Source organism: Euleptes europaea, chromosome 7, assembly GCF_029931775.1.
Source record: "Euleptes europaea isolate rEulEur1 chromosome 7, rEulEur1.hap1, whole genome shotgun sequence".
Classification (NCBI taxonomy): Eukaryota; Metazoa; Chordata; class Lepidosauria; order Squamata; family Sphaerodactylidae; genus Euleptes; species Euleptes europaea.
In genome coordinates, this window is record NC_079318.1 from 71,897,005 (window position 1) to 71,914,460 (window position 17,456).

The following is a 17,456-nucleotide window of genomic DNA, read 5'->3' on the forward strand; positions in this document are numbered from 1 at the left end:
CAAGGAATGCCGGGGTTGCTGTGCAGAGGAAGGCACTGGCAAACCACCTCTGTTAGTCTCTCGCCATGAAAATCCCCAAAAGGGGTCGCCATAAGTTGGCTGCGACTTGAAGGCACTTTACACACAAAGGGGCAGGACATTTTTCCCAGGCATCTGGCAACCGCACACACTAACCATTGCCATACTCTGCATATTCTTTTAAGAGAGGTTGTCAGTAGAAGGTAGTCCACTTTCTAGTAAGTCACTTTAGGCCTACTAGTTGCTGGGATTCTTACAAAGGTGTTGGACCAGGAAAACATTTATGCACTTAAAGAACAGTTCAGATTCAAGATTACTTAACACAGATTACAATAATGGTAGACCACAGGGACTATAGTTGTGTGTTTTTTTAAGGAAGACCAAGCAAAACTGAAGTCAGTCTACCATTGTTCTCCAAGTGGTCAATCATTCTGTACTTTTCTGGGGTTTCATTAAAAAGGCACTGGTATAACTTACGTGTGTGTAAAATGCCGTCAAGTTGCAGTCGACTTATGGAGATCCCGTAGGGTTTTCAAGTCAAGAGTCATTCAGAGGTGGTTTGCCATTGCCTGCCTCCCCGTGGGCTGAGAGAGTTCTGAGAGAACTGTGACTGGCCCAAGGTTACCCAGCAAGCTTCATGTGGAGGAGTGGGGGATTGAACCCACTTCTCCAGATCAGAGTCTGCCGCTCTTAACCACTACACCACGCTGGCTCTCTTGGTATAATTTAGACTCCATTTAAGGCAATGGCTGAGTAAGCTCATGTACAAAATATCAGGGATCTAAATTACCGCAATACAATGAAAAACTTTCAAGTTTAGCACTACAACATTAACTGCAATTAAGAAAGGATTAACCACTAGTGTGCATATATAAATTATTCAGGTTTTAAAGGGAAAGTGCATAAGGGTTTCTCTAAAACGCCACAGAAATTAATAGTGGGATTTTTTCTGTACCCATATAACATCCCTGTACTGTTGTACATTAACAAATAATCTTTAACACAATTTCGCAAGAAGGGGCCCCACAAGGACTTGCGGGGGGGGGGGGGGTATCATTTTCCCTTCACCCATTATTTCCTCTTTCCCTTCACTGACGGCTCCCATAACCTCTCCTCTTATGCTGCTTCCTTCTCTCCTTCCCACCTACCTGCAAACCTACATTTACTTGCCACCAGCTTTCCCTCCTTCCCTCCCCCTGGCAGCCTCTCCCTAGGAAAACTTTGGCCCACTTGAGCTGCGTAGGGCAGGGCCAAGTCCAGTTGTGCAGTGGGGAGCCTGCAAGGACTTGTGGCAGTACCTCACTTTCCCCTGTATCCCCCTCCCTACACTATTTCCTCTTTCTCTCCTCCTAGCAACCCCCATATCCTCACCTTTCCGTATCTCCTTCTCCCCACCATCCAATCTACCTTTTAAATATAGCTGAAGATGGGGCACAGTCAGGTAGGTGAGGCTGTGAGAGTTTAAGTGGCACAAGGTCATCCAGCAACCTTCCTTGCACAAGTGGGGATTAGAACCTGGGTTCTCCAGATACTAGTCTGACACTTTTAACCATTACACCACACTGTCTCGCAGGTACAAGTGCTCCTTTTATTATGGGGGGGGGGTAATTTCAGATTTTTCTGCAAACCTGTGGCATTTTTCATGTTTGCAAAAAAAACTGTCTTGCCTGTTCGTAGCTCCAGTATCTGGATTTACAGATCCACAGATCTGGCCATGTTAAGAATTAGCAATACTGATATTTTCTACATTCACCTGGAGTCAACAAATGTGCTTCATTTTTAAAAACCCTCCGACTTAATTGATGCATCAAAGGTAATCATGATACAGCAAAGGGATTCTGCTGTTCAAAGAATAAAAGGTAAAATCCCTAAGTCCTTGGTTGTACTTCAAGTAGTCCTCTGGATTCCAGCCAATGTAACACATTACAATAAAACTAATATTTACTCATATACCAAGCAGCTCACCCACCTACCAGGGGCCCCGCGAGAAGCTGGCCTACGTCTCCACTTATCTCTGGAGTCCCTACACTTGCTCCCTATTTCTGGACTTCCTTTTCATCGCACATAACATAGTAGTAATGTATTTTAGCAAAGAAATCATCATTTCACTGCTGGAGCCAAAGGACAGTTTTAGGGAAAAGGCTAAGGATGGGAAGAGGCAATCTTAGAGCAGCTTGTAGCCATCCCTTTTCATTCAGCAAAAGTGATAGTGTGAGTCAAAAAAGGCACTGAGGGGGTGGATGGACATCAACAATGGCTATGCAGAAATGTATTTTCTTTGCTGAGTCAATTCTGGCCCCTTATAATGTATGTTTATGTTGCCCTTTTGACCACATGTAAGTGGGTTTTAAAAGGATTATCAGAAGAATACATGCACAACAGGTTAAAAACAGCCATGAATAGCCAAAGGACTCATGCAACATTGTACTTACAATGCATGTTTATGCTGTCCTTCCCTGACGGCCTGAATGTAGTGTACCAAATTATCAAAGAAGAGCTTCATCATGTTAAGTTCTTTTTCAGCCCACCTGTTCCAATTTGGAAGAGAAATTCAGTAGGATGCAGTGAAGAAAACTTACCACAAACCAACAATGCAAGCAATCTTGCTTATTTTTAAAAAAAGTTATCTGGAACGCGTTCAAAGATTCCTGATAATATTTCTTGCCTCAAGTCTGCTCAGAATTCTGACATGGTTCCAGAACTATCCCAGAATTCATTACCACATAAAGCAGCAGCAGCAAGAAGACCTATGCACAGCTGGATGGTGGATTATTTGCCTAGAGCAGACCACCTTTCTATCAATATTGGCAGTTTTACAGAGTTTTAGAAAACACTTTGAGATCAAGGCAATTTATAAAGTAAAAGGTCCCCAAGTTTACCTTAGGGCACCTCCCCACAATGTTACCTTTGTGACATGAGAACTGATAATAGCACGGCTCCTTCCTATGCTGCAACAGTAATATAAGGAACTCCATGGTGCAGCTACTACTTTCCCAGTATACCCCACCCCAGAGTTCATTACGCTCTCAAGGAAACAATCTCGTGGTGGTCCCTGGAGCCAGAATTATCCAGCTGTCCTTGACCAGGGCTTTTTCGGGTCTGACCCCGGCCTGGTGGAATTCTCTGTCTAGTGAGACCGGGCCCTACAGGATTTGGTTCAGTTCCGCAAGGCCTGCAAGACAGAGATGTTCTGCCCAGGCCCACAGTTGAGGGCAGCAACAGTCTTAAGCTCGCCTCTCTCCTTTTCCTCCCCTCTGGGTCCCCCACTTTTATTCCTCCTCTGACTGTATCTGTGTGCAATTATGGGGGGCACCAAGAGATAATGGAATTGTACATTTTAATAGGATTCTGTATTACCCACTCATAATGAATTTTATTGTGAATGTATGATGCTTGACATGAAATTATATTAATGTGTGATTGTTTTGGGAAGCCAACCTGAGCTTGACTTGTGTTGTAGGGAGGGCAGGGTATAAACTGAATAAAAAATATTTTGTTATTGTCTTTAAACAGTAAAAGGACCGAAGAGCTAATGTGATAGCTAAAGGAAAGGAAACTTTAAAATACTGTAAGACTTCAGAATAGGTCAAGGCATAACCTGAAATATACAATCCTTATTTCACATTTGCACATATAAAATTAGATGTCGAAGACCATTCACAATCATCCTCTTTTGCTCTAATGGGGAACATTATACTTACATTGTTATCCAATGTGTATCATAACTGCTACCAAACTGCTGAAAGGTACCGAATAATTTTGGAAGAAGACGAAGAGAAACCACCACTGATCTAAGAAGAAAGCGAGAGAAAAGTGAAAGTATGTAAATTTACTCTTCAAATTGCAGATATATTTAAGAAAATTAGATCCCTAAAGAATTTTTTGATGTGACCACATTTGGGTTTTGTTTACCTATGAGCTAGGACCATGTTAAAAACGACAAGCAGTTATTTTTCTCCACCTGGCTGTATGTTCAGGTGCATAACTACCTGGATAAACTTGTAGTGAATCAGTCACCTACATGAAGACAGCTACAGTCATTCCCCTAGCCAGTGTTGTGAGCTCTCCTGGAGGAGGCATGTGGGACTCTTCCTTTAACCTGTCTGGTGCTGCTGCCCACTGTAAAGTCAGCTTACCCAAGAGGGTTCTGAAATAGTATGGAGGGCTCTAGGGTGCACTTATGTGCCCCATTTTGTCTCCTGTTCCTATCGCTCTAGCACCAGGCCAAGGTGGACAGGCACTTTTTTGAACACACAAAACTGCCTTATGCTGTCAAGGCCACTAGTCTATTTAGGCCAGTATTGTCTACTGTAACTAGCGATGGCTCTTCAGGGCCTCAGGCAGATGTCTTTCACATCACCTATTCCTGATCCTTCCAAACCTGGGCCGTTTTGCATGCTCTGTCACTGAGCCACATTTCCACATGAGGAAGCTAAGATAGACAGCACCTCTTCAAGGGCCAGATTTGGCCCCCAGCTGCCAAACACTATTCTAAGCTTTGAGGAATACAGATATGCCAACTTGTAGAGAAACATTTTTTAACATTTAAACACAAGCTGGCCAGTACAGAAAAACACCAAACTGTCACTCATGTTTCTTTACCTGTTGTTTGCTAAATTTTCTAGACAGCCTTCAATGAATCTCATTCGAATCTGTCTATCAGTAAACCAACACACTAACGAACACAGAAGCTTCTCTGCTTCATTTATCAAACCTTCAGAGAGATGAATCTAAAACAAGTAAGAGAAAAGTTATTGATAATTATTATTACATTTGCTTTGACAAATACTCTTGTGTGATATTTAACTTACTGCATCTTCATCCTGGACCAGATCCCACAAAAGAGTATTTCCCTTCTTACAAACATTATCCAAGTTAATATCTGTCACTGCGTTGCTGTTGTACTGGTGCTTATGAACTGCTGGTCCTGAGCAAAAGACAGGTGTTATTAAAATTACGGAAGTTTATCCTGATTTGAATGGACTTTGTCCATGCAAAGCTATTATTAATCGCTAAACATACATACACCCCTACAAACTGAAACAATTCACTCATTAAAACCATCTGTGGGGAAGAGGGGTACAAACACATAGTCAATAAAACATATTAAAGGAAGGATCATTTGTGATTTCCTCATTACTTATGGTACGAAAACCACAAAAACATTATTCTTTACGTTACAATACAGTTTTTAATGTCGCCCCACTCAGTCACTAGCTTAGATCAACTCACAATCTTCTGCTAGCAGTCCCATCCTTTCGGTAGGTACACTTGTGTGATCTAAACTATTTTCTGTAGAAGTACAGGTACGCAGTGCATCTAGCCATCTTTTCTGGCAAGACTCAGGAAATTATGTAAATCCACCCTGCTCAGGCAAGATTTTGGGAGCTCATCTGGGGTTTGAAGAGCTTTTACGGCCAAGAAGGGCAACCCTAGAGTTTTCCGGCTCAGCTTATTATGGATACGTGATTAACTGCATGAAGGGAGGGCACTGTTTCTGCATCTTTGGAAACTGTCTCTTCCTGGTATGGGTTGAAGGTACCAGGGTTGAAGGTACCATGGTGTGATTATTTTATGAAAAAAATTTAATTAAACTTTACGTACAACCAATTCAAATACACAAAGCAGGCCTTCCCATCTCCAAAGAAAGTATCAGATCAAGACCCAATTTTGTGCTTGAAAATACAACAGCACAGCAAAATTCTGTCAGAAAAGTTATCTAATTAGGATGTTAACTGGCTCACAAGCAAAGCAAAGCTGACGTCAACTGTGAAAAATTTGTGGGATGCAATTAAAAACCATCATCCTGGTCTAGAGCCTGTGTTGGCTGTGACAAACAGATACAGAGTTCCATATAATGTTGACCTCCCTCTCCACAAGAGGAGACAGTTCTGAATATTCTTTTGTGTATTGGTTCTTGTAGGTTATCCGGGCTGTGTAACCATGGTCTTGGTATTTTCTTTCCTGATGTTTCACCAGCAGCTGTGGCAGGCATCTTCAGAGGAGTAACACTGAAGGACAGTGTCTCTTGTACACATTCTTTTGTGTACTTTATATTGGCTCCTTCTACTAAAGTGAATGGGAAAATCCCTGCTGGTGACAGAGATGCATGGACACCTGGAGTCCCTGTGTCCCCAAAGATCAGTGGATGAGATTATATGGCTGCAATCACATGGTTTCATTGGTACTCAAAGGCATGGGCCCATGGGCACAACTGTAGCCGCCATCACCCATGAAATGCTTCCACAACAGAACATGTTCATTCAGTTCAGGATCCAATATCAAACGTACAACAAACTGGAAGAAACAGCAAGGAATTCCTCTCTTACTTGACACAAGCCTGACCCAAAAGGGAAACTTCTTAATGAGTCTCTTTTTGTTGACACAAACTATAAGAGACAGGCCTCTAAAAATTAAAGCTCCCAGAATGCATACACACAAAGGAATTCAACCCAGGCACTACAGCACATCTGATTTTCAAAGGCTTACAGTCTGATCCTGCCCCAGACTTACTTGCTAATCCAAGCAAAGTCTTGTGCCACAAACAAACAGTGACACATTTTCTAGGCAAGTATGGTAGCCTGCACCCCAACTGACTTTTAACCATCCAAGAACAATCTTGCACTTTAGTGATTTTCCAAGGTAATTTTGCCCTCAGGAAAATTGAATTTCTACCAAAAAAGAGGGGGGGGGGGTAATTTTTGCAGCAAAAAAAGCAATCCATGATGATTCTGTGAACAGACTAGATGCATTCAAACACTAGAGGGGGCTTCCACAAAGCTTTACTGATGGGAGCTATGAGACAATTCTTATTGCTGAGTTACACCACAAGTAGTAGAGTATCCAAGGATCAGCCAAATCCTTCTACAGACCCAATGATTTATTGTCTGCCTTTATAAAGGCCAGTCTAGTTCCTTACAGACTTTATTCTAGTCCTACAGAAATAAAAAAAAATGTTTCACAACAGTAACAGTCAAAGAAGGCTGGCTTTCTCCTGTTTATATATTAAAATGATTTGGGGGGTTGCCATAAACAGTTTAAATACTAATTTTGGGAGACATTGTAGGGTGGCCACACGTAGGCTGACCCTGCACCTGCGCTTTCAACAGCAGCAATACAAAAAATATTGAGCAAATTAAATAGTATCTGACATTGGGTGGAAAAAAACGTACTCTACCAAAATATTGTCGAAGGCTTTCAAGGTCAGAGTTCATTGGTTCTTGTAGGTTATCTGGGCTGTGTGACCGTGGTCTTGGTATTTTCTTTCCTGACGTTTCGCCAGCAGCTGTGGCAGGCATCTTCAGAGGATTAACACTGAAGGACAGTGTCTCTCAGTGTCAAGTGTGTAGGAAGAGTAATATATAGTCAGAAAGGGGTTGGGTTTGAGCTGAATCATTGTCCTGCAAAAAGTATCAAAGGTAATGTGCTAATCATTGTCCTGTAAGTATCAAGATAATGTGCTAATGAGGGTGTGGTATGTTAATATGGAACCATTGTATCCTAAAGTGATCTGTTAATGTGTGAAATCCAAAGCTAATCTGCATGGCTATTGTGGACTGTAGTCTTTGTTAGTCTGGAGGTTTTCAGGACAGGAAGCCAAGCCTTATTCATTCTTAAACTCTCTTCTTTTCTGTTAAAGTTGTGCTGATGTTTATGAATTTCAATGGCTTCTCTGTGTAATCTGACAAAATAGTTGGTAGAATTGTCCAGTCTTTCAGTGTCATCGGGACCACAAAACGCAGCATACAAACAAGGATAAAAGAACATGAAAGATACTGCAGACTGGGCCAACCTGAGAAATCAGCAGTGGCTGAACATGGACTGACACAAACAGGACACAGGGTCTTATTCCAAGACACTGTCCTTCAGTGTTAATCCTCTGAAGATGCCTGCCACAGCTGCTGGCAAAACGTCAGGAAAGAAAATACCAAGACCACGGTCACACAGCCCGGATAACCTACAAGAACCAATGTACTCTACTAAATTTCTTTGGCAGTTTATGCAGGGCTGTTTCCCCACGTTCACCCCCCACTGACTGTTCCAGTGCTTTATTTTGATTATGCATGCCTTTCCTGACCATCAGTGGTCGCCTCATTCTCCCCACGCATTTCTGCACATTTTGCCCATGTTGTTCAGATTCTCAAAAACAGCATCCAGAAAACATGGGCAAAATTCATGGAAACACACAGGGAGAGCAAGGTGATATGATGGTCGGGAAAGGCAGGCATAATCAAAACGAAGCACCGGAGCAGTTGGCGGGGAGACCGCAAGGGTAATATCCCTGCATAAATGGCCTTTATGTCAGCTGTTGCTGATAAAGGATTAAGACAAATAAACAGCTGGCATGCCTAAAAGCATGAGTAGACAGGTCCACTTCTTAGCTATGGAAGGCAGTGAGCATAAACCCTTAGCTATGACTAGGGCACCACATCTTCGTTCTCAGTAAGTAGATCAGGAACCAAGTAATCACTAGAGTTGCTGATTCATATGCACTTGTATACTTCTCTCTACCACAGACATTGTTTACTTCTGTTTCATATCCTCCTTGAAGTGGCCACCTGTTTTTGAAACATGGCATGCCATCCTTCCCTTTCCTAGCCTTACCTTGGCTGAGATGTTCATGATAAATGGAGGCAAGATTTGGAAGGTGCTGCTGGAGGTGAGATGTTAGTTCAGCATGTGAATTGATCTGTACAAGCTCTTCTTCACAACCAGATTCCTCCCCATCAAAATCTGCCATGTTTTTCTCAGATTTTGCACTGACTTGGGAACTGCTGCAACTGACATCATCAGCACTTAACATGTCGTCAACCATGTGTCTGTAAGATACAGTCAAGGGAGAGAGATTCATATTGCTTAGAAACTGGGAAACTTCTTACTGGATCACAGTACCACAAAGGCGTGGTATGAAACAACCAAGTATGCTTTGAGTGCTCTTCGTAACAATCAAATATTATAAAAACAGCCATAAGCACAAAGTGTAGCTTATAGCTACAATTATTCTGTATTTTTTTAAAAAGACAGAGGAGCCAGTAAGCCTATTTAGCTTTAAGTACTACACACTGTAGTACTACAGACTGTAACCTGTAACATTATACCTTACTCTCACAAATTTTGTTAAGGTTTATATGAATTATTCTCCAACAACAATATGGGTGTTTTTTGAGGGGGGGGGTCGTTATGTAATCATGGTGAAATTACATTTGAGTACCTAAACATTAATATGCTAGATCATGTTAACATTATAGCACACATTCTCTACCTCCAATAGCTAAAATTCAGAAAGCTTTGTATATAAGTGGAATAAGTAGGAATCTGCACATCACACATGAATGGACCTTAGTCAGATATGCATAGGACACACCCAATCACCAAGAGTCTGTTAAATATGTCCTAAGAACAAACAAGAAAAACATGGTACAAATGTATCCTTACACCCGTCCATGACTAGCAGAAGCAGAGTTCTGAAACCACTTACCCTTCATGATGATGATGGTGGTGGTGGTGATGATGGTGGTGATGATGGTGGTGCTGTGGTCCAATAAACTGTCGGCAGTTGAATAATTCATTTCCGATAGCTTCTCCAAGGAAGTCCCCTGTATGTGTTATACACGAATCTTGAGAGCCTTGTGATATATGTGCTGTGCTCATTTCCCCGGTCATGTCATGTTCTGTGTCCTCTGCATGTGAGCAAGGGTCCAGCATTCTAATTCTATTATCCACTGGGGGCACAGAGTCCGTATTAAAAACATGTTCCTTTCCTGTGCCGTTGCTTACACCACTCCTTTCTACTGCTCCCTGTGAATCCCCCAAACACATCCCCGACTGAGATTCCATTTTTCTGCCTCGTAACTCTGCACTCCGGCCATTTTTCTGGGAATTATGACCTCTGTCTTCGTCGTCCTCCTCTTCCTCTTCTTTGAGTGCTTCAATGTCTGCAATGTCTTCGGACTGCACCTCGCTGCCAGGACTCCCTGCAGACTGGCTTGCGTGGCTGGAGTTTGCCTCATTGCTGGATCCATCGCTGTGGCCACTGCTGCTACCAGGTCCACTGCTGCCATCTTCACCGCTATTTGCTGTCTCATCGGAACTTCCCTGCATAGATTCCTGTGCAGGGAATTAGATAGGCAATTAGATAGGCAATTAGATAGGCAGTACTTCCTCCTTTAACAGACGTTCCCAAAAAGTCATTTGTTTAACAAAAGACCAGTGCTTATGTATCATATTTATGGCTGCTAATGAAGTTTATAAAATTAACCTAAACATCAACTTGTATCTTATATCTTGTTTTACTAATCATAAACACATTAAATACTTGTATCTTTGTGTGTGCTGCACAATATTAATTTAGACAAGGATTCAAAGGAATATGAGCTAGGCTGCACAAATCATTCCTGCCTTTCCCCAGCTGCCCACTGTAACTCCCCAGAAGTTAGCTTAGTGTGCACAACATGCAGTTGCCTATGTACACATGGGACTATTGCACAACCTGGGACCAATTTCAGCACCTATAAACCAAACATTTTCATCTGTAAAAAACTCACTGTCCTACGAACTGCAGAGAAAATCTGTACAGAAAGTTCAGCAGTACGTGGGGAAATCTCCAAATCTGGAAGGGAGCCAAATTGGACTTTCAATAGTCAGAACATGAAATTTTAGTCGTCATCCTCCCCCACCCCCCACTTTTTATCCATCCTGTTGAGCAGTCAGCCAGTGGTATCAAGAGAGGCAGAATAGCACCTGACCCTTCATATTGATAGTTTTTTGTTAGTGGGGCAAAGAAATTGGTTAATCTGTTTCATGAGCCCAACTTGCCTTTTAAAACTGCCATGATAACTATCAGAGGAGGGGGGAATCTGTTAATTTTACCTCTGTATCTGAAAGCCGCTGCTGGACATGTTTAGTTCTGCTAATCAGCTGCTCTTCCATTTCAATGTCACTTCCTCCACTCTGATGAGTATCACTGTTGTCACTGCTTTGAGGACTTGCCGCGGGTGACCCTGTTACAAGAACTTTTCAAGTTATTCCAATACAATTTGAACATATAGCTTGTTTGTGTGGAATTCTTCAGTGTACCCAATTTGGTCATTAACAGTGCTCTAGTCCTGTTTTGTTTCTCTGTATCTCCGCTTGTCCTCTGCTGAGAGGTAGGACATAGTGTATACTAAAATTCTTGGCTCATTAAAATAAGAATGTAAAAAGAGCCCTGCTGGATCAGATCATTGGTCTATCTAATCCAGCACCCTGTCCCACACAGTGGCCAACCAGTTACTCTGGAGGTCCAACAACAGAACAGAGGAGCCAAGGACTTCCCCTAATGTTGCCTCCTGGTACTGGGATTCAGAGGTTGACTACCACTGAACATGGAGGTTCCCTTTAGTCACCAGTGCATGTAGCCATTGATAGAACTATCTTCTATGAATCTGTCTAATCTCCTTTTAAAGATGTCTGGATCTGTGATAATCACAACATCCTCTGGCATCAAATTCCACATTTTAATCACTCATTGTGTAAAGAATATTTCCTTTTGTCTGATCTGAATCTACTGCCCATCAAGTTCACTGGATGCCCTCAAAATTCTAGTATTTTGGAAGAGGGAGAAAAATTCTCTTTGTCCATTCTCATTACCCAATGCATAATTTTATAAATCTCTATTATGTCTCCCATTAGTAAGCTCTTTTCTAAAATTGAAAGTCCCAGACTCTTCAGCCTTTCCTAATAGGAAAGGTGTTCCAACCCCCTAACCATGTTGGTTTCCTTCCTTCATGCCTTTTCCATTTCTGCAGTGTCCTTTTTGAGACATGGTGACCAAAACAACACACAGCATTCCAAATGAGGGTACACCATAGATCTATACAGGGGCATTATAATATTGGCCATTTTATTTTTCTAATAATCCCCAGCACAGAGTTTGCCTTTTTCACTGCTGCAGTACACTGGTTTGACACTTTCATTCAGCTATTTGTTACAACCCCATCTGCACAAGCTTTCTTTCTTTCAACCTCTGCCTACGAGAACAGTTCAACAAAACAAGACCATGAAAAGGTTCCTGCCCTAGAGACTGGTCACGACATCAAGGTTGTAAGTGATGTAACGCTGCTTTTCTGCAACAACTTACATGGTGATGGAGCTGCTCTTCGGAGCTCTTCTTCCTCTGAAGAGAAAGGGAGAAAAAAGGAAAACATTCTAAGGGATACAGCATTAACCTATAATCACTATGACCAACAGAAAACTGCCCCCTGATGACAAAAGCAGCAAAGCCAGCCCATTCTCAGACAAAGCAGGGGGTCACTGCATATTCAAGGAATAACCCAGGTATACAGAAAAATATGACTTTGTAAATGGACGCATATACACACCCTGCAAATAAAAGAAAAACTAGAAATAAAGCTTGATGACTAAATCTTTTCAAAAAGGGAGTGAATATTGAGAATAACTAAGTGCCAGTAAGAGGGAAAAGAAAGGCAGGTGAGGGAGAACCCAGCCTACTAAAGCCCTGAAGAGTATTCAGAAAGCTTGAGGGGTTAATTTTGGGAGGCAGGATTTCCAAATTGTTCCCCCCTCCTATAATCTCTTGTGGGGCTTCAGCTTATTCATTTATGAATCAATACAGCAAGGCAATGGTTAAGAAATCACTAGCTATTCTTTAACGTACGTTCCTATTGTTATTTAGTGGGGGGTATATAGATCTAATAATAGTGTTATTGGGTTGGATCACAACCACCACCAGCAGATTGAAGCTGGTGGCATAGGACTTTCCCTGCCCCCTTTCCTGCTGCAGCTCTCTGAAATTCTGCTCCTAGGGTCAAGGGACCCTCAGGAACATTGGGGAGAAGGGATCAGCAAAAATCACCTCTACCAATGGAAGCATCCTTCCACCAGCAGAAAGGAACATTTGGATTCAACTCCATAGCTGCCACTAGAATTCTTTGCCTAGGAAGAAAATGCTTGCTTGTTATACCCAGCTGTGAACAACACTGACTGCTACCACCTTTTCCATTTGATGTACTATGTACAAATTCATTTGTAGCTGCATCTTTTTAGAAAGGGGGGCATAATTTTTTTTAAATGCCTGTCTTCAAATAGGCTAGATAAGCCATATGCTTTCCTTTTACCTGATTATGCTAAGGACTAAGCAAGTAAAAATACTGTTCACCCAAAAAAATCCCTCAGTAATTACTCCCAAAAATCAGTACAATTAGCAATCCTATTGTAATTAAAAAAGCAATCCTAAATTTGGAGTGTACTTGGGAGCTATTTATAAAATCCATTGAGCAAACATACTTACCTTTCTTATTTCCCATTGGTAGGTTTGTACTGAGCAAAGATGCAAATGAGCTCTGCTTTGACAGCTGAGCCTTAGCTGCTAATGCATTATTCCACAGAGCTTTAATGAGCATGGAGGCCAAATATAAAGTCTGTAAACAAAAGTAGACAGTGGTAGTCCAACAGAAAACTGAATTTATACTTCTGTCGTTCCATCTGTGACCTTATACCTTACACACAAAATTCTGGTTTTATATGAAATTCGATTGTTTTGAGCACTGAAACTGCACAACACAAATTCTTACAGCAGACCTACATTTATAAGAAAGAAAGAACTACACATGAAACTGGCCACATGAAACTAAATCACACACAGGTCACATGGCTACTGTAGTGTCCATGTACAACTTCCATTCAGTTCAATAAGATCTGTTCAGAACTTTCTACTGGGCTGTACCATAAAAACAGAAAAAAAAACTTTACAACAGGGGTGGGGAACCTTTTTCCTGCCAAGGGCCATTTGCATATTTATATTGATGTCCCCGGGGGCGGGGGGGAGGCTAGGGTTGCCAAGTTCCTCTTCGCCATGAGTGGGAGGTTTTTTGGGTGGCGCCCGAGGAGGACGGGGTTTGGGGAGGGACTTCAGTGCCATAGAGTCCAATTGCCAAAGTGGCCATTTTATCCAGGGGAACTGATCTATATTGGCTGGAGGTCACTTGTAAAAGCAGATCTCCAGCTAGTACCTAGAGATTGGCAACCCTAGTTCCTTACTGTTTTCTCTCTACATATCAAGACAAATGGAAAGGTGTTTGGAGGGTGGCTTGTGGGCAGTTCAAAGGTGGAATAAGACTGCACGCCCCTCCACCCGAGGGTGCTGGAGAAGCCACCGGAAAGAGGGAAAGAAAGGAGAGAGGGAGAGAGAGAGGGAGAGAAAGAAATGGAGCAAGGGAGAAAAAGAAAGAAAAGTAGGGAAAGAAAAGGACGGAGGGAGACAGAAAGAGGCTGGGAGAGGGCAGCTGTCAGCGGGGCAGGACGCCGAGCCTCAGCGGGAAGGGAAGGGTCTCCCGGTGCCCCGTGCTCAGCGGGCTGTTCTGCGCACGGCCCCCCCTTCTCTGCTGAGGGGGGTGGAGGCGGGGGGCCATATGTGTGTGTTTGGAAAAAGCGGGAAGGCTTTTTCTGTCTCTGGCCATTCATGCACAGGAGGTTTTGCCTTGGATTTGCTGCTCTCCAGATGCACATTTCCCCCCCTCCAAATTCTCAGAACTCTGCATGGGGGCTTATTGATGAGTTTTGAGAATTTGGATGGGGAAAATGTGCATCTGGAGAGCGGCAAATCCAAGGCAAAACCTCCTGTGCATGAATGGCCAGAGACAGAAAAAGCCTTCCCGCTTTTTCCAAACACACACACACACGGCCCCCCACCTCCTCCCCCCTCAGCAGAAAGTGGGGGGGGCACATGCAGAACAGCCCGCAGCGCATGGGGCGCCGGGAGACCCTTCCCTTCCCGCGGAGGCTGGGCGTCCTGCCCCACTGACAGCTACCCCCTCCCAGCTGGGCCCACCGCCAGCGAGGTAGGGGGGAGGGAGGGGGGGAGGTGCCCAAGCCTCCGCCCGCCCGACTTCCTTTCCTGCGGCTCGCCAGCCACCAGCCCGACCGCCGCACCCTTTGCCTGGGCCCCGCCGCCTCCCACATGCCTGGAGCGAGCAGCAGGAGGAGGATCCCCCGCCCAGCTGGGCCTTGCTGCCACCTCCTCAACCCACCCCTTTCAGAGGAGGCCCGTCTGGTGCGGAGGGAAGGAGGGAGGGAGCCCAGTCCAGCGCCCCTCTCTGCCTGCCTGCCTGGCTTGCCCAGGCCCCTAAGCCCCCCCGCCCGGGGGGGGGATCTCCCACCGGCCGGCTTGACCCAAGGGGGGGGCTCCTTCCTACCCATTTGCGAGGGGGGATGTGGCGGTGGGGCACAGCTTCAGGCTTGTGAGAGGCGAGCGGGGTGGGGCAGAGCCTCCTTCGTGCCCACCCGCCAGCCACGCCCCTCTGCTCTCACATGCCCTGAGGGCACCGGAGAAGCCGCCGGCCATGCCAAGTGTGGGCGCTTGGCTTCTGTTCCCCACTCGCCTGGCCATCTGCGCCCGCTCCAGTGGCGGCAATGGCAGCGGCTTCTGCAGGAGAGTCCGTGGGCCGCCGCCAATGATGTCGGGCCGGAGGTTCCCCACCCCTGCTTTACAAACTTTGTTTTTACCTGTTCAGTATGTGCACTTGGGTGGAGGGTAGAAACTAAATTAAGAAGATGTCTAAGTGGAACAGGATCCAAATTCTTGATAAGTGATGGAAATAAATCATGTATATAGCGACTACAATGCTTCAACTTTAAAAAAAAAAGACAGAAGTTTTATTAAGCGAAAATGAGAACATTCCTCTTTTTAACATATTTTGCATATTCAAGGTAACACACATAAAGCAAAATGGAAAAAAGTTTAATCCAATGTTACATGGCTGGGTGTTTCAATTTAATCTTTTGAAAGCACATGAAAAGCTGGAGTGATTCAGCTTCAAGTGTTAGGGGAATGTCTTGGTTCAAAACTCCACTCTGCCAAAAAAAAACCTCATTGAATAATAGTGACATCTGTAAGTTCAGTCAGAGTAATCCATAGAACAGTTTTTTGGGGAATAAATGACACAATATTTGCAGTGACCATGGAAATAGGCTTAAAAGTGTCACATATCAAATAATTAAACCTGAACCAAAACCAGGAGGAAAGTGGGTGAAGACAATTTCCCAAGCATTTTCACCCCCTGCACAAAAAGGCAAACAGATGTGTTGCACTTGCAACACATGGCAGGACAGCATGCATTCTGCATTCTCTTTCAAGCAAGAACATGAAATAAAACCTCGCATCAACACATGACTTCTTAGGGGTGTGTGGATGCATTCTACTAGCTTTACAATTTCGACCCCTAGATCTGTAGGTGTATATATATGTAACGGAGATAAATAGTCTCATCCAAAAAAAGATACTGGCAAGGTGATTAAATGTCAATGTACCAATATTGCAAACGCCAGACAAATAGATTTATTTTACTAAGACTAGAGATACATGTTCTTGGCCTTCTCTATAGATATGCATGTACCTGTGCTGCAGCCCATATGCAGTCTATGTGCTGTGTACTAAGTCGGCCTTCAGCAGCAAGAAAGTTCAGAATCACTTGGCACTGTTTGATGATCTAGAAAATATTAAGACAGAAGTAACAATCAGGAACTAAAACTTCTTTCTATCTTTGTTGCGAACCTTGTTTTATTTTGAACTAACCTCAATATGCAAATTTGGTCCAAAAATATGTTCTACCACATTGTTGTTGATCAGCCAATCTGCAAGCTCTTTTGCAATGGACCTACATAAAAAGGGGGAAAGCATACTTAAGAGTTTGATATATATAGCTAAGCTGTGTTGATTCCCCTGTGCTGATTATCATTTACTATCATATTTATAACTTTAAAAGTTTACTTTGTGTCGCTAACGGCAACACATTTACTTATTTATTTATAATCCCCCTTTCTCACTGAGACTCAAAAGTGGATTACACAATGGAAATCAATTCAGTTAATAAGATGATCTATCTAATAAGCACTGTAGAAGGTCTAGGGGTTGTAGAAATCTGAAACAGAACTGTCATATGAACAAAGCATAAATACCAAACCTGACATTTAAAACAATTCAGAGCAAGGTACTATCTCAGTAATTACACACCAAAAGGTAACAATAACCCAAGTGTGCTAGTAACAAAAGTCTTTCTAGATCTAACCTCCCATCAAAATCAGGATGACTTAATCTTGAGTAAATACACACAAGGTCAGGCTATATTACATGCAAATTTTATTATTCTGGTCTTCATCAACTTGCCTTCTGCATTAGTTTTTCACCTATTAACAAAAGACAAATGGAAAGCTAAATCAAAGGATCAGAACCCATGATCATCTTGCTACTAAGATAAGAGTCTCATTTCAGAGAAGGAAAACTTCCCGCTTAAGCAGAAGGAAATCACTGCATCCAATTCATAGTTTTCTGCTATACACTTACACACGCTCCTAACACTTAATTCTTCTACAGTTCTTGAACAGGGGTTGGCACAACATTTATCACAGCCCACCACATCTTTCTTTCCCAGAACAGTCCTGTT

The 17,456-nt window shown here is 43.1% G+C and overlaps 1 protein-coding gene across 1 annotated transcript in view; it reads right to left on the bottom strand.

Annotated features, from left to right (window-relative positions):
* USP34 (ubiquitin specific peptidase 34) overlaps positions 1 to 17,456 on the bottom strand; it is a 112,536-nt gene that overhangs the window by 56,872 nt on the left and 38,208 nt on the right. The window contains exons 9-20 of the mRNA XM_056853854.1: positions 16,589 to 16,670; positions 16,410 to 16,502; positions 15,520 to 15,645; positions 13,307 to 13,436; positions 12,137 to 12,172; positions 10,888 to 11,018; positions 9,497 to 10,125; positions 8,623 to 8,837; positions 4,830 to 4,945; positions 4,621 to 4,748; positions 3,720 to 3,809; positions 2,451 to 2,546 (exon numbers count right to left, since the gene is read on the bottom strand). Of these exons, the coding sequence (XP_056709832.1) occupies positions 2,451 to 2,546; positions 3,720 to 3,809; positions 4,621 to 4,748; positions 4,830 to 4,945; positions 8,623 to 8,837; positions 9,497 to 10,125; positions 10,888 to 11,018; positions 12,137 to 12,172; positions 13,307 to 13,436; positions 15,520 to 15,645; positions 16,410 to 16,502; positions 16,589 to 16,670 (1,872 nt within the window). The remainder of the gene's footprint in view (positions 1 to 2,450; positions 2,547 to 3,719; positions 3,810 to 4,620; positions 4,749 to 4,829; positions 4,946 to 8,622; positions 8,838 to 9,496; positions 10,126 to 10,887; positions 11,019 to 12,136; positions 12,173 to 13,306; positions 13,437 to 15,519; positions 15,646 to 16,409; positions 16,503 to 16,588; positions 16,671 to 17,456) is intronic.